At 37.0% G+C, this 26133-nt stretch overlaps 1 protein-coding gene across 6 annotated transcripts in view; it reads left to right on the top strand.

Annotated features, from left to right (window-relative positions):
• Positions 1 to 3748: 3748 nt before the first annotated feature.
• The window catches only part of LOC139967297 (slit homolog 2 protein-like), a 102373-nt gene continuing 79988 nt past the window's right edge, over positions 3749 to 26133 (top strand). Inside the window, exons 1-3 of one of the 6 annotated variants that reach the window (XM_071970952.1) lie at positions 3749 to 4314; positions 10291 to 10362; positions 12170 to 12241. In XM_071970952.1, the coding sequence (XP_071827053.1) occupies positions 4142 to 4314; positions 10291 to 10362; positions 12170 to 12241 (317 nt within the window). In that variant the 5' untranslated portion in view covers positions 3749 to 4141. Of the gene's footprint in view, positions 4315 to 8637; positions 8725 to 10290; positions 10363 to 12169; positions 12242 to 26133 lie in introns of those variants that run through there. The other 5 variants (XM_071970950.1, XM_071970948.1, XM_071970947.1 and 2 more) reach the window with 5 other exon arrangements.

The following is a 26133-nucleotide window of genomic DNA, read 5'->3' as shown; positions in this document are numbered from 1 at the left end:
TATATAAGAAGAAAATTCAAAGAACATCCTACTGTATGGCGATATTGATATACCGAATATCAGTCAGGTAATGGAAGTTGAGCAACGCATGCAGTAACATCCCACTCCCTCTATTGGTCACAGTTTTCATGTCATTGACTTAGGCCAAACCCAGATTGTCAGTTTTCGTATATGTAACACTGTGACCCTGTCCGGTGCAGACGGCTATATAAGCTTAATTGTAGCTTGCATAGAATTTGCCACTCGACAAAATTCACGATCGATTAGAGGAGGTGAAGAACTTCGGTGCCTTTGAGATAATCTGCTATGTATCCGTTCATCTTGCATACATAACAATGTTAACTGGCACCTCTTATCATCCTCTTGTTCATTAAAGCCATCGATACCCCAGTAATCATTCGCGGGTAATGTACAGCAGTTGACATAGGTAGAAAGGGCCGTACAGACGGATGAGCCTTCAAGGTTTGTCATTGTTTGCTCAACCACGAATGTAAGGCAAAGGCGTATGTCGACTATTGAACTACTTGCAAGTGAAGGTCTTCTCAACGCAATTGGCCAATAACAATATACTCGGACCTCGTAATGAGCAATAGTTATGTTAATTAAGTGCTTAAGAATTTGAATGCAGTGATAATATATGGTTAATACACATCCCATGATGTTTAGTAGGGAAAGGACGGAACTGTTACGGTTTTAAAATAATCCCGCAGGAAAGTGTTCAAATTAACTGTGAACTGAGAAATTAAGTTAGGTATATTTTGTCCAGACGTACTTTATATTTCCTGGTAAAAAAATCCGACCGAACACATTTTAAAGACGGACGAAATGTACTGTAACACCGGGCTTCAACAGAAGTATGTCAACACCAATCAGTGTTCAAAATGGTGGATGTCTGCACAGGTTGGCATGGAAACGTCAGACTCGATTTCAAATACTTTTGGATATGCAGCTTGAAGACGAACACTTGCATTATACATGCTTCACCTTTCTTCGTGATTTCTATTCCTTAGTGACGTCACTTTGAAAATGTTATTTTACATGTATGTATGTATTTTAGATCCTCCTGCAAGCAGAAACTCGCGAAGAAGCCATAATTGGCTTATCAAAGCCGCAAGCTAACCGAAGGCAGTCTCTTAGATTCATATTTAACGTCCATGATTATGAATTGTCAACTCTGTGACTGGACGACATACATTAATCTTGGAGTGACTCGATATCACTTGTGACTTGACTTGCGGTCACTCCTAGAAACAAATTCGTTTGGACAATACCTTAAATACAATACGGTGTTCTGAATTATCCAATAACCTATAGGCCTACGTTTTGGCGATAGACCTAACTTAAATACCCTTTTTCTTTGGTCAAATTAGTGAAAGCGATCGTCTTGATTATACAGTTCATTCAACTTATGAGTGGAATTTGTCTTCAGTATTTCCGAACCCCTTTTCGGCCTTCTCTGAGTGGCCCTTAATTCTTTTGTGTGGATACTGTTGACAACGAAGGCTTTTCTTCAGTGACGTATCCCGCCACTTGTTGTCAGACATGCGAGAAACAATGAGAGGTAGCATACATCAAGAAGTGTAACCATTAGCCTTCACTCGGTAAATTTGCCTTTCAAATTATTCTTTCTCAAGATGAGTAATGAGCATTCTTTGGTGGGTTTTAAGCTTTATTTTGACACTTCAGCCAACGGTAAACAAGCTAGTATCTCACACACCTGTGTCGGTAACCCTCGAAAACTCTCTTTGAAGCTATTACCCATCTACTGGCACAGCTATATAGCAAACAGTCGCTTGTTGGAGTGTTTACTCGAGTAACGATGGTATCGTTCTCTCTATGCCAGTTCAATGAGGGTTGGATGACAGCAGTAACTTCATTACAACAAGGGTGCATCCGAGCGAAACCAACCCAGTCTCTCTGCTCTACTTAATTCGATATTCGATTTCGCTTCGTACTGTCATAGTGGCCCCGCGTAATTGGCCTGTCTAGCAGGGTCGGGTTCCATATCAGTTAAGCATGTTTATCTTCTGCAAAACGGTCCTCAATCTTATAGTCTGAAGGAAATGAAAGACTATCACACAGAGAGCGATAATATTACACTTGCAGTCCATGACAGACATCTTCACTAGTAAACATTGGCAACTTGTCCAACGAACAGAAGGAATATAAAGAAAATAAAACGACTCCAATGTATACGATTGTTGACGTTTAACGCGTAATCACGTTTGTAATTTGCATAATGAGTTCAATCGAAGACAAAGGTTTTGCTAATTTCATGTGTACGGTGTGGTGGCATTTGGACTTTGGAAATATACAATGAAAAACATATGGTTCCCCATCCCATAAAATAATGTTAATGATGTATAATGGATTTAATTATGGAATAACAGGAATTAACAGGTGTTGATAGACCGGTGCTGTGGCCGAGTGGATAAAGGCGGTGGCACTTGAAGCAATGAGGCTTAGCAATCGGAGGTTCGGGGTTCGATTCCCGGCCGGGTCATAGTAAGGTGGGTTTTTCATCCAAGAGCAATCTACGGTTTTCCCATCTGAAATGACTTTCTAAATTGAAAAGATTCCAAATTTGAGTTAAAATGTTGAATTGGAAGCCACCCGACGTGTAAGTTGTATATAAACCCTTGTGGGCTTCTCCCCACATTTGTGGTCGCTTATGCGTCCTAAAAATAACTGCTGATTATCTCGAGAGATGGGACCAATAGGGCGTCAGATAAATACGGGCTTTGTGAGTAGAGAGATGGGACCAATAGGGCGCCAATGGTGTATGGTGAGGCAATCAACTGGTGACCCACGATAAAGATTCTGACAAACACAGAATAATCAAATGGGCGGTTGTTTCCATGAACATATTCGATGTTGACTTTGACATTGCTAGCTTCATGCGGGCCTATTATCATAACTTCCATTTCGGTTTCGTCGCGTATTCTCGTAGAGTATCACTGGCTTACCAGTGATGATATAACGCGTGGGGGACTATACTTAGCTTTGAGTCGCTGGGAATATTTGGGGTGGAGGGAGTCTTACATATAAAAGAGGACTGGTATGCGGATATGTCATATAGGTTACACACATAAAGATTATATGGGGATAAGACCATCTAAAAGAGCGAGAGAGGAGGGGAGGGGCAGAGACATAGAGAAAGGACGGGGAAGGGGTGGTGATAAGGGTGACATTCCCCAGTCCTATCCTCCTACCCTATCATTCCATCCCATGCCCCCCCCCCCACTTTCCCTGCTATATCCGCTCTAGAATTATTTAGAGATAACATCTTTACAGTGAAATAAAGTATGATAAACTTTCCTTTTCCCTTCGAGTTACGAAAAACAAAATGCCTGAATGCACTCGGGGAACCTTCTAAGTTGTACGACACTGTAGTCCCATTTCACGGTTTTTACCGCACTTGAAGTGGGAAAGTAACTTCAACTGTGTAAGATACCTTTCAACCGTTATAAGTTACCATCACGAGACGATGAAACAGACGTTTGTTTACATTTATTACACGTCACAGCAAGGACAATTTACTGTCTGCAAAGAAAATTTGTATTTTTTCCACACGAGTAAGCACGCCACTTCAAGACCTAGATTCGGTATTCTATGACGGGGACACTGTTACATCAAGTTTTGACTGCGCTGTACTCGAAGTTTTCAGTGGCAATTCCGGGAAGCGAACGCTGATTGGACGACTGTGTAAGGGTTACGTTACACTCAACTGACTGGTAACTTTGCTGCAGCAGTGAAGTCTGTGGTGAACTGTATACTGATCTACTGCTATTCGGTAACACTACGTAACTAACTCTGATAAAGTTCGGACACAACCTTTTGGAATAGCCGCGATAATGGAATTACATACGCTGTCTATTTCCCTCCCGTGGAGTTAATGAGTAGCGGCTTGGTGAAAAATACGTGATTTGCCTTGTTTTTTTTTTGGGTGGCGCTTACGAAATACAATCAAGTAGAAAATAGCTGTAAAAAATAAGAAGGGATATAAAAAAGCTGATAGCACCTCTCCGGCGGTACTCACGGCCAGGGACCTTGTGGATATTTATTGGAATTTAGCCGTTCGTGAGGATTTTGGTGGTATATGTTTTTGCAAATGCAAATGAAACTTGAATAACTACTCAAGATGAAATTAATACATGCTTTTGGATATTTATTGCTCACTTTAATTTTTTCTTCATTTGTGGAAGCAACTGACACATGCCCGCGTCCATGCTCCTGTTATGGTAGTGTCATGGACTGCCGAGAGCGTGGATTACTGGCAGTGCCTAATGGTATCCCTCATTCAGTGGAAAGATTGTAAGTATTAATCAAATATACATTTGTGTGTGTGTGTGTGTGTGTGTGTATATATATATATATATATATATATAAATATATATAGATATATATATAGATGTGTATCTATATATATATATATATATATATATATATATATATATATTATATGCATGGTTGTAAACAAAACTTTGTTTACTTGTAATACTTGATCTGTATGATAAACCCTCTGAATACAAATAGTGTTAGTGTTTCGTATATACATACATACATACATACACACACAATGACTACCCCTGTATAAATATGACTTTTATGCTATACGTGAATTGTATGACTGTCGGTATATTTGATGATATTTTCTTTTATTTCCTCTTCGTAACCATAGTTATTGTAGCATTTATTTCAGTCATTTTGGATGATTTGTTAGGAATAAGTTGTACCCAATGTATACTACCGTCGCAATTTCGTTCCCTCAAACATGTCATCAAAATATACTAAATAAATAAAAAGGTTGAAGGAGATAAAGGCCGAGCGTTTAGTTTAAAATTCGTTGTAACTCATGGGGTGCTCTTTCCTATGTGATTAATTTCGGTACATCTAACAAAGTAAATCGAAATGGATGACCTCATTAGAGAAGAGACAGCCTAGTTCAGGGTTCTTTAGTGAGGCCCATAATAAACCATGTTTGTAACACTGGGCAAACATTATGAGTACATGGAAGCAGTTGTGTGCGTATTATGTATGAGGCTATTTATGGACATTTCTTCACGGTAACAACTTTAACGAAATTTCAAACGGTTTGGGTCATCCACAACAGTGGCGTCGCAGAGGATTTCAAATTTGGGTGTAGGGGAGGTAGAGGGGGGGGCGTACACATTCTAAATTAACCCGGAGGTTCCCAACTGATTTGGGTAGGGGCATGAACCTTTATAGAAAGCTAAGGGGGCCGAATCAAGGATTTTTAGGAAGAGAAACATACAGTAAATGTTGTTTGTCTGTAGTGTCACACCTGCGGTCATCGAGGGAGTTGTTTTCTTGCATGACATTATACCCCATGCACATAATATTCTCATGGCAGTTTTTTTTTTAATACTAAATTTACATTACAAATAGCCTCGTATGCATCATGGACCATTATAAGTTCGTAATGTTCCTCTCACTGCAGCATGCGCTAAAATGCCCAAGCGTGTTACGACGTTTCATTAAAAAAAAAAAGTTTCCAATGGCATTCCACATTTCGTTTTGTGGTATAAAAGCAAGGGCGTAGGAACCGGGGGGGCTGGGGGGGCGCCAGCCCCCCCAGTGAAAAATGTGGAGGGGCGGAAGTATCATTCCGCCCCCCCGGTTCGCAAGTCAGAAAACCCCTTTTTCATTTCCAAATGAGAAAAAAATCTCATTTGGAGCACCAAATTGCATCTAAGGCCAGGTGAAAATACAAAATTAAGTTCACAAAATGGAGAGGGTGTTGAAGTGTGCTATATTGCACCAAATTTCATCTGAGGCCACCTAGAAATGCAAAAAAATCCAAAGGGGAGGGGGACACCCCCTCCCCTTAGACCCCTCCCCCAGGCCGGCCATCAGTCTTCAGCCCCCCCACTCAAAAGTACCTTCCTACGCCACTGTATAAAAGTATCCAACTCCCGATCGCTTACATGCTGTTATTCGACGGTTTACAATATTGATTGAGTGTAAACGGTTTTTTTTCTGAATCGGCATCAATCGTTGTTGTTCATTCAGCTACCGGAAGCGATAAAATCATATCATACATAAATCATTTTGTAAGTTAGGTCCATTTGAGTACCTTGTGTCAGCTTGTAAAATGTTAGCCTAACGTCGACTGAACAGAAATTAGTCAAACATCTGCACATTATTTGGGTCGCACAGTATCAAATGATATTCTGCATCCTCCCCTAAGTTCCGGTTAGTCGCTGCTCTTATCTTGAGGTTATCTGCACACATTCCATCTTCTGGCAGTTTTCGTCTCTTGCCGAGCAAGTTGGGTCTTTGAAGTTGGTTGAGATTTATACGATCCTTTATAGAGTATTTACATCAATATGCCACATATCTTTGGCTTTGGAATTTGTCTACAAAGTCTATGAGAAGGGTTAGGCTTGTAACCTAAGTTCTTTGTTTCTCGATGATTGCTTTTGCTGAGCCGATAGATTATATGCGTCTGTATATAACCGAAGCAAAAGAATGGCTTAACTTGAATTCCGAAAAGTCGTGTTTTCCTTGTAAAGTTCTATTGCGTCATGACTCGGGTAGTTCACTTCCGTAGATGTAAATAGGCTAGTTGTTCAAAAAAGTATGAGAGAGAAAATGACATTATTATCATGCACCAAACAGTTTAGATTTTTCTTTTACCAATTAAGCACGATTATTTCAAGTCTATAGGCCTAATTGAAACTGCATCCCAGTTCTTAATCTTCGACAAACTCTGAATGTTAATTTGATAGTATGTTACGCACATAACGTGTGTGCTGTTGTTTTACAGAACGTTAATAAACAATGAAGGCATATTTTCATGTTATTTTTAATTACCACAAAATACCGTCCTAACGTCGTGCCAAAGTATTATTACCTCAAAATTGTACCGTACTTTTATGTACATGTTTGTTTCTTAACGAACTTGCTGTACCTTCAAATTATTCCATTCATGCAGTTAGTCATTGTCTAACTTAATTTTTGAATAATTTTGACGACCAGTACATCTTGGGAAGGAGCCGTTCATTTTCATAAATGTGTAACAATTATTTTTTATATATGCATACTTCAAATTTGAGGGCAATACTGCGCAGGATCTTTCACTGTGCAACATTTTATTTTATATGCTGTGAATGACGGATCACAGACAAGACTGGTTTTGAACAATTGCATTAAAATGAAGGCGAAAGTGATTTTTTTAATGCCGTCTATGTCAGTCTATAAGGATAAGCCGTACGTCGGTTATCTGAATCATTGTCTTTCTAATAGCTTACGCGTTTTCATGCTCACGATATGTATCGTTTGCTACTTTTGTAGATGATGATAGAAGCGAGGAGAACACTTCTAACACAATTATTCATCATATTCTCTTTTAGTCAGCCACCTGAACAGCTGGCTGGCGCCCAAATCTATGGCCGCATTTGCTTATCATCTTGCAAAACATTTCTTTTAACCTATAATTCTTACATGCAGTTGCTGCAGGAGCATTATCTCTTATTCGGACAAGTATGGGAGGGATGAATGATTGTTTTTGTGGTTACATTATGCGACTGTGGAAAATGCAAACCCATCTGCTCTCGCCCTTAAACTTTCTGACCATTAACGGGTGGGTGTCGGGTAGGGATGATACGATTGACACGGGAGGAGGGAAAGCTTAAAGGAGGTTTTAGCCTATACTTTGTTGGATCAGTGGTTAAAGGATAACTTAACTTTTGAATCTAACACATTGAAGCCCTTAACATGACCTAAATAGTAATGATGGCGGTTTTACCTTGAAAATATGAAAAGATCAAAAAAGATAAAAATATTTCGTTCCTTTAGTGGTACGTGACATCACAAATTTACAAAATGACAGCTCCAAGACATGACTCAACAACCAAACGGGGCAAGAGTTTCAGGACTAGCAGTTTGGGCGACTTGTTCTTCTCAAAGATGCCCAAACGTATAGGTATATGTATAAGCTAAAGATGACGGTTGGTTTTGTGTATCATTTAACGATCCTCTTCATCAGAAAAATGGAGATTCAGAACGTCAAGAGAAGAATTTTTCAAATCTGTTAGCAATATGTTTAGCATATCCTTAAAGTTGGGGCGAATAGGCCTATACTTCATGACCTTTAACCTAAGCTGTTTAAATGGTCATTTCTCAAACTTAAACGTGTTACAGAAATATCCAATCTGGACTGATGGCAGTGTTTATCGATTTCAACCATCAAAATTAATTTCGTGCCTAATTCATCATTTAATTTCACATACAATGCAAACCATTGAACCCAGATCTTTCACTCGGGCTCATCATAATCTTTACAGTATAAATGTGTGTCGTTCTTGACACTTGTTGAACAAGCGAGATCTATCCACGTTTAGTCTGATCTGATGTTTACGACTTAAGTTTCGGAAAAGTACCAATTGCCTATAGCCTATATGAAGAAAGAAAATTTTATCTTTTAGCCTATGTGTAGGCAAATTATGCTGTGTAATCAACACTCTATTCAGTATTTAATCTGTTATATGTAATTGTAGTCTGTATAGTCTGCAGCAGACGATCATGTAATATCATTATCAGGAAACTTCAAAGTATATGAATATTCAAATTATGCTGTGTACTAGTCTAGTAGTAGTAGTAAGTACTATACTCTATGCAGTATTTAATCAGTAACACATAATCTGCAATCTGTCGTCTGCAGCAGAAGATCGTGAACTATCCTTATCATGGAACTTCAAAGTATATGAAGATGGGCTTGAAACATTGTCTTTTTATCTTAGTTTGTTCTCATTATTATGTCTATACACTTTCGAAACCTGAAGATTCCGTTAACCATTAATTTTATGTAAATTGCACCTGCCGAAAGTTATGCCAGTGATGGCCTAAGCTTAAGTCAGTACTTACTAGTAGTAGGCTATTCTCCATAACTTAATTGGTTCGCTAAAAGGATGATATTATTGTTAGGCGTTTTGTGGTCACATTATTAATAAGCCTATTAACACTGACTTAAAACTATCGTATACTGGTATGAAAAGTACAGGAAACAAAATACGACTTATAATTATTCATATTTTGGTCTTTGACACAGCTGCAATGTATTTCTCAGGAATGTATTTTTGCTATTTAAACAACAGGCTAAAATAAGTGTAAGCCTAGGCTAGTCCTACTCCTACTCCTAGGCTAATCTGAATCTGTATTATTTTGCTAGAGTATTGCAAGGGTCAACCCTATTAATGTGGCCCATGGAACCTTATAGTAATGAAAACATGACATATATGTATACATTGGTTGGGAGCTTAATTATGCTAGGAAAATTCAACATAATAGATGGAAGTAGAATGCAGTATTTCTATTTTCATGGGAGAAGTTACAACCTTAAGTGCCTTTGAATTGAGTACAAAGTTTTTCTGTTTCCCAAAATATAATTTTGTGCCCACCCTCCTCTCCCCCTACCCCCCACAGGGTACCCAGCTCTAACCCTTAGTCAGTAAACATGAGGCCTATAGCTATACCAATATCTAAAATCCAACAAAATCAATAATATTTATGGAAGAAACTTAGCTGTTTCATACATTTAGTAAATTTTTGTTTATCCTAGAAGGTAATCTTCATATATTCTGGTGGCAGATGCAACCAAGGCCATATAATTACAATTTTATAGTCTAATCCTTGGGCATGCGAATGGCTATGCAAACTTATACCCTGTACATATTCTTGATTGCTCTGAGGTTTTGTGACGGAGATTGAAACAGCTAAATGTTTCGGTATACTTGTATTATGGTATATAATCATTGATCGTGCCTGTGATGAGAATGCATGCTTGGATTTTAAACTGCAGTGTAGAACATTTCAAGTTCATGATCATGGTTGATGTAAATGTTTTCCATATAAAATTCTTTAATGAAATCTGAGGTTTGTTCTGTTTCATCAATTAAAAATTGCTAGTTATGCATATCAACTTGACCACTATTGCATAGCTCACATGTCAGTTTCCCCTATTAATGCAAAAAAGTAAAGTGGATTCAGGATTAGAAAGTAATGTAAGCATCTGTAAGAACTAAGAACTCATAGCCTTCTAAAATCCTTTGTATAATTTTAGCCTAGGCATAGTTCATTGTTGAGACTATGAATTTGATTCTCGTGGACAGAAAATAGTCTGTGCTGGTAAGTAAATATTATTAAGAACCTCCATTTTCTCTCTGTAACTAAGACCACTTAATACATTCGCAGTTTAATAAATATGGACATGCAATAGAATCTTGTAGATTCATCAGTAGTAATGAATTCAATGTATTTTACTTTCAGATATTTGGCAGGGAACAACATCACAGATATTAGACGTGATGATTTCAATGGACTTAGAGCGCTCAGAGTCATGTAAGTTTCATGCAAGTTTATTTTCTTGGCCAGTTCTATTAGCTGGATTCAGTTTTCAACTGTAGGCCAGTCTTTTCATTCTCATGCATTGACTACACAGTACACATTTTCTCATCCAAGCAAACACAAATATGCTGGGTGCCAATTAATATAAAACTGATGAACTTTAATTATAGCAATCTAGCTGCAACATGTTTTGAATAGACAAAAATGAACTGGATTTGAGATTCCCGCCAAGAGATGGACTTGGAAACTGAAGACCATCCAATGTGTTGTTACTAACCATGAAGAGTGGTATCAATTTAGAAAGTATTGTTCAATGTGTAAATGGGAAATTTAAAATGGTATGTGAGACTCTCTCTAGACCATAGATTTACGGATTGTTTGTGTAAGGTACCACTCTTTGTTTAAAGGCATTGAAGACTCGCCCCAAACCGCGTGCGGCCATCTGAAAAAGTTAACTTTCTGTTGCTTGCAAGTGATGTTTTGTTTGTGTCGCTAGTAATGCAGACAGTAATGAAATGTGATACCTTACCTGAGATGTCCATCGCTGTATAGCTTCTACACTGTCCTGTGGGTATTGACCGCAGCTGTATGTACTGACTGTACACTAGTGTCTAATTACTGAGGGTAGCAAGCTGTGTGTGTATTTTCTGGGATCGATGGTGGTGTCTAACACTTCTGTTACACCTCATTCGAAACTAGGTCAAATTACCGGCATTAGCCGTTTCTTTTTGCGTGAGTCTCACACCCTTTAATTGCAAAATGGGGAAAAAAAGGTGTCCGAGAGTGACTTGTTGATTCATACCTTGAGTGTTTATTTGGTATCTACCTCACTCCATAGACCATGCAAATCTACCGCATGCTATGTTACCCAAAACAAAAATTAGAAATGTCAACTTTTGTGTGCAGTTGCCTATCCTATTTGGGGACTGAAAAGGTACATGGACCACCCAAGGAATCACTGATGGGATGGTAATTACTTCATCATTATTAGGTCCTAATCCATTGTTGTTGTTTACGCATTTTAAGAAGATGGGGATAATGGTGGGGCTTCTGTTGTGACCAACCTTTTGTATTCCATTGTCCTCAATCACAAGACATTTACCATAAGTTTGCATCAGGTGTTCCATTTGCCATTCACAGTCCTTTTCACCCTAGTTTTTATATTTTGTAATGAGAATGCAACACAGATCAAAGTCACCAGTCATAGTTAGGCATTTTGATCGCAGTTGTGTTATTGGGACTGCTTGACAGGTTAACCCTGTTGAGTTATTTAAATTCTAAAGCTAAAGGCTGGTCTCCAATCGCCTTAGCTTTTAGTTGGAAACAGTTCCTAAGATTCTTAGTTGTGCAAATAATTGTTGTAGCGGTTGAAACCGTATAATAATTTTGTTAATTCAAACAAGCTGGATTCAGAAGTTTTATAAGATTAGTTTTATCATCAAAAAATATTTATTACTTTATTATGATGAGGTAGATAATACTTTAAGATTTAATGTCTTTAGTAATACCTACAGTATAAGCTTTTTTTCTCTTTTTGCCCATTGCCTAACACCCATCCATGCAGGAATTTCATCCATACAGGAATTTGGGGTTGTAAACATTTTCCCTAATTAATAATTACTTTCCAAATGTTTGGAGAGAAGTTGAAATGTTAGCAACCATCCACTGCCAATGTTTGACATGTTTCAATGCTTAGTATGTATCTTCTAAATTTGAATATTAAAGACAGCACTTCATTCTTTTAGTTAATATTTTCTTCTTCTTTTCTTTCATATTTGCTGTAAACTTGACTACGTTGCAGCACGTTGTCAGACAATGCCATCTTAAACATCGAGAGGGGTGCTTTCCATGGGTTAATATCTCTAGAAAGATTGTAAGTACTTATTCCATCATGGTATCACTTTGCTCTTGTTTAATTGAAAAGTAAATTCCAGTGAAGCAGCTAATCCATAATCCATAATCCCTTTAAAAGCAAATTTATACATTCAGTATGAAAAGTTTTAAATGCTTCCCTTGACCTCTTTTGAAAAGTAAAGAGGCAGATTGATGGAACTTATATCTACCAAATGGTTTTGAGATGAGTAATCTGTGAGTGGTTACTTTGAATGAACTGCTGGACTAGTGGTCATCTGTACAATGTGTCTGTTGGGGTTTCTGTTTGACCAAGGAGATTCCACATTTGACCAATGATTAGGTGGAATAAGAATGTAGGTTAGGTTATTATATTCAGATAACCTTAACATAGGTGAGTCATACAGAATACTTAGCATGTGTCAGTAGCTGTTGATGTTTATTTATCAGTTCCACTGAGCAGTTGTGTACATGATAAGATTAATAGTTATACCTGCACAACAACAAATAAGTCAAAAGTTCTTGAGCACTGCAAGTCTAGCACTAATGAGGTTTAGTTTAGATACATAATTCTACTTTGCAAAGTAGGTACAGTGTGGAAGGGTGTCGATAATTGTTGTAGCTGCATCTATTAGAGAAACAGATTTAAAATGAATGGTCAGTGGAGAAGTTTTGTCATATTTTAGGCTTCCTTTTGAGTGCACAGCAATTAAAATCTAGCAAAAATCTCAAAATAACATGAGGAATAGTTGCTGCATGAGTACTCTCCACCTCATCTGTCTGGTAAATTATGAAACAATCCCAAATGTTTATCATGTGAACCAATTTATTTTCAGTGCTCATATTAGGCTATGAAGGCCTATTTCTGATAGTTACAGTTAGTGTCTATACCAACAGTACAGTATCTAGGATGGCAGTTATGTGCATTGCTAAATAGATAGCTGCTAGTCTTCGGTATTAAAGTAATGTTAATGTTTACATTTTGGGTCATTTGTCTCTGTCTCTGTGTTTGCAGACCAGACAGGTTATTTGGGTTAATTGCTCTATTGAGCATTTTGTTAAGACATGTCAGCGAATTGTTTCCTCATTTTGCACTTTGCACTGTGTGAGATAGTCCTTACCCAGTGGAAACAATCATTGATAGAGAAATGAGCTGTTATGTACACAAGTGCTTCTGTCTGGTTTATTATGGTCGGTTGCCTTCACCTGGAAAAAGATTTATTGGCTTTGTCACACATTGTGGTGGACATCTTATTTATATGTAGTTCAGGATATTTGGAACTGCTTTTCTTTAAACAAAGTTTGCAAAGCATAAGGTATAAGAAAACAAACCTTTCCTGAATTTTGATGTCACAAAGTGTTTGTTGGTCATAGATTGAAAGGAACATATTGCATTTAAGTATCACCCCAAAGTGATGCCAGCCTACCATTTGTTATGGTCCTTATGCCACTCCAAACATATACCAAACATATTTTGTGCGAAAACATCTTAAATCTTACAAAATTTAGCAAAAAGGATGAGCACTTTAGTCAGCAAAATGGCTAATTATCCAACGATAAGCCACGCCTATAAACATTCTCTCTATTACATATGCATTTCATGCATGAGGTCACATCGGGTTGCCTCAGTACTGCGCAATACGTATGAAATTTCTGGACTACTGACCGTCCCATATACTGTACCAGTGTGTGAATGATATGTACACAGTAAAGGGCATTTTTATGCCTATATGAATGTTATAAGATGAGCTTGCCTATTGCATTGATATCTGTTTAGTTAGCAACACTTATCAACTTTTCAATAAGACATTAAACCCTTTAAATTGTAAGTTGAAACTGAACTGTACAAAATTAACAAGATCAAAAAGAAATCATGACTAAAAGTCTAAAACCATCGTTAATATATGGAAACTTCAAGGTCAAAGTCAGCAATGATTCACAATGCTATAACGTGAGGTCAATAATAATCAAACATGACAGAAAATACCCACACACTGATTGTTTAATTTGAACAAAACGTTAAATTGAAATTTTGAGAAAAGGTAGCAAATTTTTGGAACATACCATGGGTTATATTGAATGCCTTATAATGTCTAAGGACTATAGCGTATTAGTCTAGTCTATTCTTTATTGCATTAATACGCCTTGCATTTGCTGTGCTTGATTCGTTAACTAACGTTACTCATTAACAATACAATAATAGTATACTTGTACAGGCTGCAGATCATATACCTATAATTTGCCCGGTTGGCTAGCTAGCTAGCTCGTTTGTGTTAATGAAAGCTTCAGTACACGTAATATATACAAGTTTGTATACATCTATTAAGAGCTTATTTTTCTTCTTTTCGGAGGTTTAGATTGGCAAGTTATCATTACTACTGTACTGGAAATTACCCAAGTATAAATTTGTGGTTTGTAATGGATGACATCAGCTAGTCCCCAACAGCTTTCATGCAAAATTTGTAAGTGAAAGCCCTCTTCCATAAATGTTGTGGGGGTCCATGACCCTTCTCCAGTGCTGGGTATGGCACCTTTAGTCATATTCCCTCAACAAGTTACCTCATTCTCTGAATATGAGGACAAATAGTCCAAGTTCAACATACTATTACTATACAGTCTCAATAGATACTGATGTTCTGGTAGAGACAAACAAATACCTTTGAATTGTCTTTGCATTAACGTAATAGAAATAATATACCAGTGTCTAAGTTAGTTAAACTTATGACTGATCTAAAACTACTGGAGCTTCAAATTATAGTTCCTGCCGCATTTTGTTTGCAATAATAACGACCATAAAAAGTCTCTTCTGCATGGGCAAACCTTTTTAGTTATCCTCAGTGTGGGCAGCCAAATATTACAATAGGTATATACCACGTGGTTGCTGTGTTAAAGTATAGTAAGTTAAGGTGAGGCAATTGGAAAATATTGTAAAACAAGATTTAACCAGTAACCAGTTTATTCAGTTGTAATCAGTTTACAGTCCATGATTCCTTCTTTTATTTCTGCCCTTTCTGCTTGATTTTGACTCTGTACAGCTTTGAAATTTACCAATTTCTGTACAGTGCAAGTGAAGACACGGATGTGCACACAGTGTTGCATTTTGTGATCAAGCAACGATAACATTTGATAAAATTTTGTCTGCTGAGTTCCTCCTCCCTATTAAGGTGTTCAACTATATCCTTTATTACCAACAATTTACCTGGTTTGATTGGGGTGTGTTCTTCCATGTAGGGCATATGAGTAATACTAAAAGTTTCAATTCGGATGTTTATATGCTGTTTATAGTAATCGCACTTCAAATCATGTTGTAGCTTTACTGTATGGTAGAAATCTTTTGGACCCCAAAAACATGTCTGGACGAAAATGTTATTATATGCTTGTAAGTTTGGGAAAGAATTTTCCGTACACAATCTAAAGTGAATTAGTATGAGATGATGCACAGTGTGTAGTATTTTGGCAAGTAGAATTCATATCTCGAGAGTGTTATTTTTCTATGTCACTACATCATGTGGAGAATGGTGATATTTAATCAAAGAGAACTTGAAATGTGCATTTGTAAAGATCCTTCATAGATTTTATCAATGAGCAAAGCCAAGAAAAGAAATTGATAATTATAAGGAAGGAATTATTGTAATCAATAAACTGGAGGCTGCCGCTGTTATTTGAAATGATGAAGCTAATTTTCATAGGAGGTAGCAGTGAACATTTTAAGTGACAATGCATTTTGATACGGTAATTTGTCAAGCAAACTTGTCAGGAAAAAATTCAACACAAATGGAGGAACCCACTAATTCTGTACACTTCCTTATAGCTGACTCACTTTGGCATTCTTTTTGGGAGACAAAATTCACACTTGTCTTCAGTCTTCTATTCAACTCTAACACTTTCAGTTCATTGTGTGTCTCTCAGCCTGCCATACAACCAACAAAAATATTGGTCAAGAGAGGGATTATGTATAAAATTTCAGATTTAATTTTGGCAGCAAACACACATGCTCTCGACAAGGGTTTGCATTTTGGATTGGGTCGTGCCTGTTGGGACTGAACAGGAATTGAAAGAAGTCTGCTTTCGTCAAGGTTAAGATGTGTGGTGTTGAGAGAAGGGGAGTTTAATTGTTATGGGTGTCACTTCTGAGCCGAGTTGTAATTTAGGTTAGCAAGTGTTAGTTTGATTGACATACTGTAGACAGAGTCAACTTGTCGATAACCCTGATTTGCTTGGTTTGCAACTTTGCCCTGCGATAGTCAGGTAACAAAGATAACAGGTCAAAGAGCAAACACAATTTTGTTGTTCAGATGTTTGTGGCAGCAACCGAACATAAATCATCCTTGTTGATATTTACATGTCTACTTTGTTTCTTGGTTTAAGTTTTCCTTTGTTTTAGAAGATTTGTAAGATTGAAAAGAAAAGATGATTTAGACGAATGGAACTGAAATGTCGTGTGATGGGCATCCTTAAATAAACTGGAAATGAACTGCAGTTAGGTATTACTATGGCTCCAGGCATGATAGTAGGACCAACATTCAGGGAAATACAAAATACTAGTATCATGTATTAAAGTATCACATGTAATGGTTGAAAATTCAAAATCTGTTGGGGCTAATCAAGTTTTTGTGTCGTATTAAAGGTGGGTTTATTAGCATCAGTGTTTCATGTCTGTAGGGAGATCAGCTGTCTGTAGGGAGTGGTCAGCGGTCAGCGTCTGTAGGGAGATCAGCAGTACATGACTCTGGGTTCATCATATAGAACCTACAGTACTGCTAATGTAGGGAACTGGATAAGATCACAGAAATTAAGTTTACAATATGCATATATATGCTAAAGTGACTGATGTAACAAGCAATCACAAAGTGAAAATGTCAGAATTGTTCACAAATGCATAACAAACTCTTTAAGTCTCATTTAATACACATTATAAATGTCTGCTCAACAAGTCAGTGTGTATCAACTGCACACTGACTTGTGAGTCATAAGCTAATTTTGAATACAGGTATTTATTTACTTTTCTCATTAACGAGTGAGGTTATAGTATGGATTTTTATCTTTATGTGATATAGTATCTATTGGAATCATATAGATTTGATTTTGTGATAATACGAAAGGAAAGTCAAGACACTACTAAATTATACTACTTAGTAAGACTGGGTTTCCATACAATTATTCTGTCAATATTTCCTGCCTTCAGTTGAATTCAAACAAGAAGGATGGTTTGTATGGGTGTGTTTAGCCTTAGATTGTGCCTATTCTGGTTAGTGCATAATTAAGTGTAATCAATTGTACTATTTGTGTTGAAAGAGAATTTGGTTAATGTATGGAGTTTGACAGCGTGGGAGATATGTGAAACCAGATTTTTATGTTGATGATTGATAGGAGTATAACTATTACCATTAAAATTTCATATCTGTCGAAAGATTTAAGAAAGTGTGATGCGTTTAAATTTTTGCAAACTTGTTTTGCTTTACCTTTTTGCATTTAATGTTGTCGATTTTTGTGAAACGTACAACAAACTGACAGTGTCTTCCTAATTTCAATAGAGTAAACGTTTCTTTGATTGCCCTTAATTGGTAATAATGATGCAATGATGCTAATTTATTCTATTTGTGTGACTGTTATTTTCTGATACATCTATCTGTTCTGGGTTTTATGGTCTTAAGAAGAGAGAGAAAGAGGGACTTGGAGCTTTCCACATTTGTCTAGTTTTTGCCTGATGTACCTACATGTGGCAAATTCTCAGTTATTGTGTGAAGTGTGAACAAAGGTCACAGGGTTTATATTGACTATCAGTAAGAAGCTTTTTAAAATTCCATCTTTACTCTGGCTTCTGTTGTTGAATCGGTGAGCTAATCTCATGGAAAACAGAAGTGTTTTGGCTAAATGAGTGGTAGACAGGATTATGCAGCCTGAGTTGTAAGGATGGCACACATGCTCATTATCTATCCTCTACAGTTAGCATCTCTGGAGTAGTAGTAGTAGTAGTACCAATGTCTCCATTCATTTTCAGAAAGAATGGATTTATTTAAAGTGTGAGGTATCTATGGCATGCCTGTATGGACTTTGACTCAGCTGATCCTGGTTGAGTAGTATTATTTGCTAACATTTGACAGTTTATAAGTCATTCTCTACCTGACATTCTTGATAGCACAAAGCCATCTGAAGAAGAAGAAGGGGAGGAAAAAATCAATGCTAAGCCCCAGAAGCTTTTCAGACCTAACTGCAAAGACCCTTGGGTGATAATCCCTTGTGCTAACAGATTGCTTTCAGGAGTATTTTGAGAGACACAGTGGGTGGTTGCAGTGATAACTGGATCCCATTGTCCCCTGTGTCATAGTGTCCCCATGTGCCTACCAATGTACCTTTGCTACTTACAAGTAAAATGGGAGGAGTGTTTCTTAGTATTCTGCAAAGCCTGAAGTGCTGGGCCTCAGTGGCAAACTTTTCTCCAGGTTTATTTCTATTATCACCAAAGGCTTTTTACTCAAGTGTGCATGAGGCTAATTGTTAGCACAATACAGATCTCCTGAATTATTTAGTGAAAACAGACCGGTTTTTGAAGTAATTGGGTTAATGTATGTAAGTGCAACTGTTAATCACAGGCCAGAGTGTTTCACCGAAAATATTTGTTACATTGACGACACAAACTTATTAAAGGTTTATTTTGTGGGTTTATTGAAAAAGTTTGACTCTCAGATTTTATTAATGATATGGAAGACCAAAATGCATTGAAATAGCCAATTTCTGACAAAAAAAACTTTGTTGTAAGTGTAAAAAGCAAATTGGATGAAGAGGTGTATGTGACTTCATGCCTGGAAGTGCACAAAGTAATGAAAAAGTAGTTAAATACAGAAATGGTTTTAAGACATTCTTCAATAGCGGATTTGATCTTCCTTTGACAAGATACACGGATGGTGGTAAAACCGCAACAACAATCCACTGGTACCTCTGTAAACCTACACTAGGCATCATCAACAAAGGTCTTTTAATATTTCAAGAACCTAGTCAAAACTAGCTCTCATTCAAAGAATTGATAAGAGTGTGAAAGGTCAATGAGAGTTCACAATGACCTGATGTATGGACCATTGCCTGAGGGAGGGATCTTCTTTCCAGCTTTTGATTTTGTAAAGGACCTCTGGCATTTCTGTTTTCTCAATGTCTCCATTTTGTACAGTCTAGCACCTCCCAGTTATTGCTGTCTTTTGACTCAGCATCAACCAGACTGTAGTGTTTAGTAGACTGTGCTAAATATTTGGAAGTAACAGACAAATTAACCGATTCATTAGTTTGGCTGCATGCATAGTGAAATAGTGTATAATGAAAGTTTGGATTCATGCACATGTTTTGCATCTTTTCTTTGAGAGTAATAAACTAAACAATTGTAAATGTGGAATTTCTAGACCTTGATGTAAAACTAGTGTAAAACTAGTGTAAAACTAGCTCTTTTATTAATGCCAGTACTTCAAAGAAAGTGGCCATACAATATAGACCCAAATTCAAACATCATATTGAAATTTCTGCTTCCAAATTGTCAATTTATTTTACTGATAAGTCTAATTTCTCATTGGTCTACTATTAGTTATAAAACCATGTTTGATCAGCCCCAGGGTGATGCGGAGAGAATTGTTTCAATTCAGGATTCTAAATCTGAGGTTTTATCTCAAAGGAGCCACTCAACCCTGATGCTCTCTCAATCCTGAGACACATGTGTGGAAGTTTCTTTGAAGTTGCGCAAGTTTCTGTTGCAATAGTTGACCAGAAGTGGACTCCCAGTTATTCTGTGGCTAGTGGTGCATCACAGCTGAAGCCACCATCGGGTTTTGAGTAACCTGAACTCTGGTCATAAATGCTGAAATATGCCACTTTCTATTGTTTCAGGGTTTTTTAGGTTAAAATTAAAAGAAAGATTTATTCCACAAGTTGACTCAACAGTGGAGGGTTATGACCTTGTTTCACTATAGGTCAGTGACCCATCATATCTGAAGTTCAAGTTTGTAGCAACATATTTGGGTGTTTCATAAAGGGTACTATAATGAGCGAGGTAAAGTTTATTTGGAATTCTTTGAAATTCTCTCAAGGATGGCAGATAAAATTGTTACTATTTTTCAACATCCGCTTTGCTTTTGAGGAAAATCCTGAGCTAGCTGGATCAGAAATGTCAGGCCCTCCAACTGATACATTTACCTTCACCTGTAGACTACATTCATAATGTTATTAGTAACAGTTTTTCCTCTGTCAATTTTTCAAAATAGATCTGTGGGGATAAAGAAGCCAAATATGAACATAATGATTGTTTGGGAACAAACCTCCATTTTGTTGAACTGATGACTTTATTTGCAGTCAAAATTACCACAAGAAAAAAAAAATTTTCCTTGCTTTGTTGTTTATTTAAGTATTTAGACAATAAAATCACATGAATGCATACTGCATCATGTCTTCAATGCCATCTTTAAAACAGCAACAAGACGATCAGTAAAATGCTGTCTTTCCTTCCCAGTGACGTGTGTTCCATTTCAGGAGGGTACAGGATGGGAGGGGGGTTGGAGGAGGGGGTGGGGGTGGGTTGAAAATGACAAATAGAGAAGATGAGAGAAGTTGACTAAAGTTGAAGTTTGCATTATTTCCAACCAGACAATAGTGCGGACTATCAACACATCCCTATCAAGCGACTGCATGGATGCCAGAGAGCATAAAAGAAGATCTATCAAATCTATCAAATGTAACAGTGTGGTCAGAGAATACATTTAAATGTCATTGAAATGGGTTTGCTTGATGACTATGTGCTTAATTTCACAACAAATGCAGTGTGGATTTCTTCATATTGAAACATGTCCAGATCCTGGATATGTTAGCATGTTTGAACATCAATTTGAAAATTTGTGAGCAAGTACAGTATCTTTGCTTTAGAAGGCACTTGTGTGTGAACTAGCAATGTTGTCTATGCATTTGATTATTTAACCTTACCATTACAGGTGAAAAACACTTTATATATACTCCAAGGGTTTTAAAATGTATTTGTCTTTCTCGTTAATTCAACATCTACATTCACTTCTTGAATATCATTTCATAGACTAAATTAAAGAAATGTCAACAAAAGTTTATAAGTTGTAAGTTAGGAGAAAATACCTTCTATAGAAACTTGTTGACAAGTACTGTAGTAGTACTCAGACCTTTGAAGTTGGACAGACATAGCAGAGCCTTTGTGTTTTATCCTGCTACTGGTTATAGTGTCAGGACACCTTACTGTTGTTACTGGAGAGTTTAACAGGTTTTATCTAAAACATGTGACATGTATAGTGAATAGGGGCATCAAACAAATGTTGAATGCATTCATGGAATTCTTACCAGGACCAGTATACTTAAAAACTTAACTAACATGGACTTTGATGCAACTTGGTGGTAATGTTTAGTCAAGTAGGTTTCACTGAACATAACGTCTCGGCTTATAGGTTAACATTGTAAAGATCTCATTTTATTTGGAGATTAGTTTCATATATTTAGCTGACAATAATATCAATGATTACTGTCGATATTTCTGCTGCTAGCAGACAACCCCAAATATTTGGGTGAAATATACAGTATGTAGATTTTTAATTCAAAATTGTTTATTCAACTGCTTCGTATTTGGCAGACTTCATACGTTTACTGCACAGTGTAAGCTCTATAATGGTGTTTTCCATTAGCATGACACACTGCTTTTCTGTAACTTTTTCAGCAGTGCTTTAAAACCTGTTTGTAGAGTCACTGGCATCATCTGCAAGTCAAATTGTCGGTGCTAAGTGGAAGTTTATCCCTCATTTTAATCTTGATATATAAAGGCTTGGCTGTTTTGCATACTTTCGTTTTTATCAAAAACGTGTTCACTTCAGTTTGGCATTCCGGGTGGAAAAGATGTCAACATGACATGATAATAGGAAAGGTAAACTTGTACACTAAACTTGATATTCTTGCTTGGTGTTAGATCCATCATTCCTGTCATACTTGAGAAAATTAAGCCTGTATGCTATCATTCACCATTCATTGTGTGGAATACAAAAATAATGAATTTTGATCCTTACTATAAATAATGCCTCCAAGTGACATACCTTAGAGGTTTTGTACAAACAGATACTAAACTGAATTGCAATATTCATTCTGATGGGAAAGTTAGACGATAAAATTCTCAGCCGAGAGGGATATTTCAGTTTGAAAGGTAGAAAGTCAACAAGTAAACCCACACGCTGAGCCCCAATTCTGAATACCTGCTTCAGGGCTAATGGTAGTACTGTCCCTCAATTCTTTGGTGGTAAAGCTTCCACGAATGGCAATAAATGCACTTAAATGCATTGGATTTCACAGTTCAGGCATTGATGTTTGTTGTTGACATAGTTTTTGCCTCAGATTATGATTAATGGAAATCGTTGGGAAACTATAGTTTCAAATTAACCAAACTTGTAATACAACACGTTGAAGTACAGCAAGAAACACAGTACTGTGCCGGAACAATCTCTATAAGTAGGTACGGTAATAGTTGCATTATTACACTGCTCCTATTTGACCACTGTAAATTCTGTGATCTCCTAACCCCTCCACCTACTTTCCCCACCAATTGGTGGGAGACCTGGTCCCTCCCCTCCCCCCCCCAGCATATTCATGTTGTAATTCCACAGATCATTGCGTTGGAGTTTAGTGGGAAAAATATTGCTGTCCCAATTGTTTGTGGTATCAACTTGCAATTGCATGTTTTGCTTTAAATTGTTAATAAATTTGTAAGGCCTGTTTGAATATAAGGTCTTATTTGTACGATCAGACACTCTGCAGTTATGTTAGTGTACTGTACATACATTTGTTTTCCATGTCCTCCAGTTAACAGTCCTCCTTCTTTTCATGTTACTGTGACTCACTAAAGGTGGTTGCTTTGTTGGGCTTTTATCTAGTCACCTTTATTCCTGACAGCTTGTTTTTATTATATACTAATATTGGTTACATCAAAGAAAGTTTTGACTTGATAGGAAGGTTTTCAGGATTTGATTATAGACAAAGTGGTTTTAAGGGCAGCAGCTTCAACATCATAAGATGAAACTGATATGGGACAATCTCTAGGAATTTCATGCAAGAGCTGAGAAGTATAGTTGCACAATTCTGTCACCACTATCTCTTAAAAGTGAAGCAATCTGTAATATGTAGGTGTGTAGGTTATTATTAGGATGACAGGGGATTCTATCTACCTCCCTTTACAGCATAGATATGTTAGTGAAATCGATACAAAACATTGTCACCATCAAAGTCTAAAGTCCTTGTGAGTTGTAAACATTGCTCCAAAAGTTCTGTTTTTTTTTTTTGCTTGGTGTGTGGATCCACTATATATTTTGTGCTAGTCAGTTGAAGTTAAAAATGCTCAAAACTTGAAAAAAAATCTTGTTTACACTGTAACATTATATAAATGTTCTCATGTGTATTGCAAGATATCACCACTTGGCCTGTTGGAGTCCTGGTTGTTGGTAGATTCATATATCCAGTTTAAAACTTATAACCCTGAGCACTGATAATAACATGCACCGTGATACATACAGTACATTCAGCGCTATAACTGGCAATGTCTTTGTTTTTTGTTTTTTTTCACTGCATTTCACTTTTTGCCAACCATTATGATTTCATCCATAAAAGGGGAGAAAAAGATCCAAAGACTCGCTGTCATCTGTCATTTATTGGTTACCATTTTAATTTCATTAACACCTCATACTCCCCCTGCCATAGTACAAACGGAACCAAAGAAATCTAATTAGCTATAAACTCCAGTCGGAAGAGAAGTTGAAGCTTGACGATTCCTCACCTTACAAGGTGAAATGATTGAATAGTGCAGGAAATATCATGATATATATATATCAGGCTCTGGAAATGTTTCATATATAGACAGAACCTCAGATGTTGTCTTGTCAATTTACAGAATATATATGAGTATGGGAGTTGCTTGTGTCATCACCATTGCAGAGCTTTTGACAGTCTGTTGTGAAGGCCATGCATTGATTTGATGTCTCCTTCCCAGACTCAAACTTCTGAAGTGTGGTATTTGTAAGTTAAATACCACTGGGCAACTTCTCAGATAACCATGTTTAATACAAATTGTAACATCACAAGATCTTGTACCAAGTCAGTTCTAATAGTACTATAAAGATCATGGTGAAGCAATTTTTAGTTTTCAAACTTTGAGTAGCAGTTTTGAATGTTTTGAAATCTGCCTCATATCAAATGCTATGTTTCCTGTGTACAGAAGATGCTACTTTGTGCCCGTATAGCAAGTTGCCGATATTGAATAGCATTTTGCGGTGAAATACTGAAGAAGAATGTAAACACACTTTTTGTTGGCTTTTAAAAGTATGGTTAAATTCAAAATCATATTGGCAAGTAAGTGTCTAGCTGCAAATTGACTACTAGTGTGGAAATGTTGAAAATGAGACATCTCAGTCCTAGGAAATACATTTATAAGTGAGAACTAGCAATGAAAGGGACACAGCTTTGTTAGTAAACACTGGGAGTTGCTGACTGATCACACTACTGAAGGTACTGTTAGACCTGGTTAGACGGAGAGAGTAACTTGAACCGCAATGAGTGAGGCATTGGCTAGAACAGAGAGAACCAGTATCTCTCTATACCAAGATTAAACAATTTGTGCAGGCTTGGCTGACAGGCTGCTCATGCCTAAGGATTCGTGCAAGGTTGTCTCCGAATTGTTTTTGAGGGTTGGATTGCAGTCTTTGGCAGGCCGAATTTGGCTCAAAAACAGCTTATTGAGAACTCCTGGTTTAAACCATACAGTATGGTTTGATGGTTAATGAAAGGAACGTGGCACTGTGGCAGACAATCAAGGGATTTCCTTGTAGCATTATTGACGTCTGACACAGGCCGTGGATTAAACTATGATCTGGTAATGAATTCCACAATATATAGCAATATGGGTTAGAATTAATCATATATAATACACGTTACACATATATAATATGGATCTATCATACATTCTGTACACATAGCTAACAGCTATGTTATCTGAATTGCCATGGATTAAGGACAGTGGCAGTTCAATTATGTACTATATCGCATGAGTTTCAAGTCATACTTTTGTCTAATGATACCTTTGGTGTGTTTTCAAAAGATTCCTCTGTCCATGTCAATGTTTACACCTATAATTTTAATTTGCTCATTCTTAGCATTAGAGCTAAAATCTTTGGAAATTAGTAACTGGCTCAAGATAGTGATGTGCTCGTAAGGTACACCTGAACAGAGATGAGTTAGGCAATCGGGATAGGTATCCGTCTGTGCCTATTTATAAGCAAATGGGCCTACAATGCATGTGTCATTAATGGTTGATATTGTCATAAAGCCCTGCATGGTGATATTGGATGATAACACCTGTAGGTGGTGTGTAGATCGAAGGTGCTTCAAACAACATGTAGGTAGATAGCTCTGTTTGCTTGTTGGCTCAATGCTATAACATATTTAATGGAAGTTTGACTATTGTATCTAATGTCAAGTTTGAACAATCACTGTTTAAAGAGAGAGGGCTGTGCAACATTTCTGTGGTCACATTAATATTGCAAACTTTAAATGTCAGTGGTGGGGTTTCCATATTTGATGACTTATTTGCCTTACATTTCAGGTCAAGGAAATTTGTCTAGTCATAGTACCTGACCCAATGTATGTTTGTTTTAGGTGGTAATGAAAAAAGCTGAAATGTGGATTTTCATACCTCATCTCTAACTTCTAGTTAACATAATTTATGGTCACAGGTAGACCTAAACTAATTGTAAGGTCAACAGAGGTAAATAACTTATACAGCATGCAGTGGTGAAGTACAACATTTGACCAAAAACATCTTGTAGTATGTCCTTATATGACTATTTTACTGGCATAAAGATAGGGCTAAGAAATAAATAAATATTTCATTTT

Source organism: Apostichopus japonicus, chromosome 5, assembly GCF_037975245.1.
Source record: "Apostichopus japonicus isolate 1M-3 chromosome 5, ASM3797524v1, whole genome shotgun sequence".
Lineage (NCBI taxonomy): Eukaryota > Metazoa > Echinodermata > Holothuroidea > Aspidochirotida > Stichopodidae > Apostichopus > Apostichopus japonicus.
The sequence above is the reverse complement of the archived record's forward strand: the minus strand, read 5'-3'. Positions and strand labels throughout refer to the sequence as shown.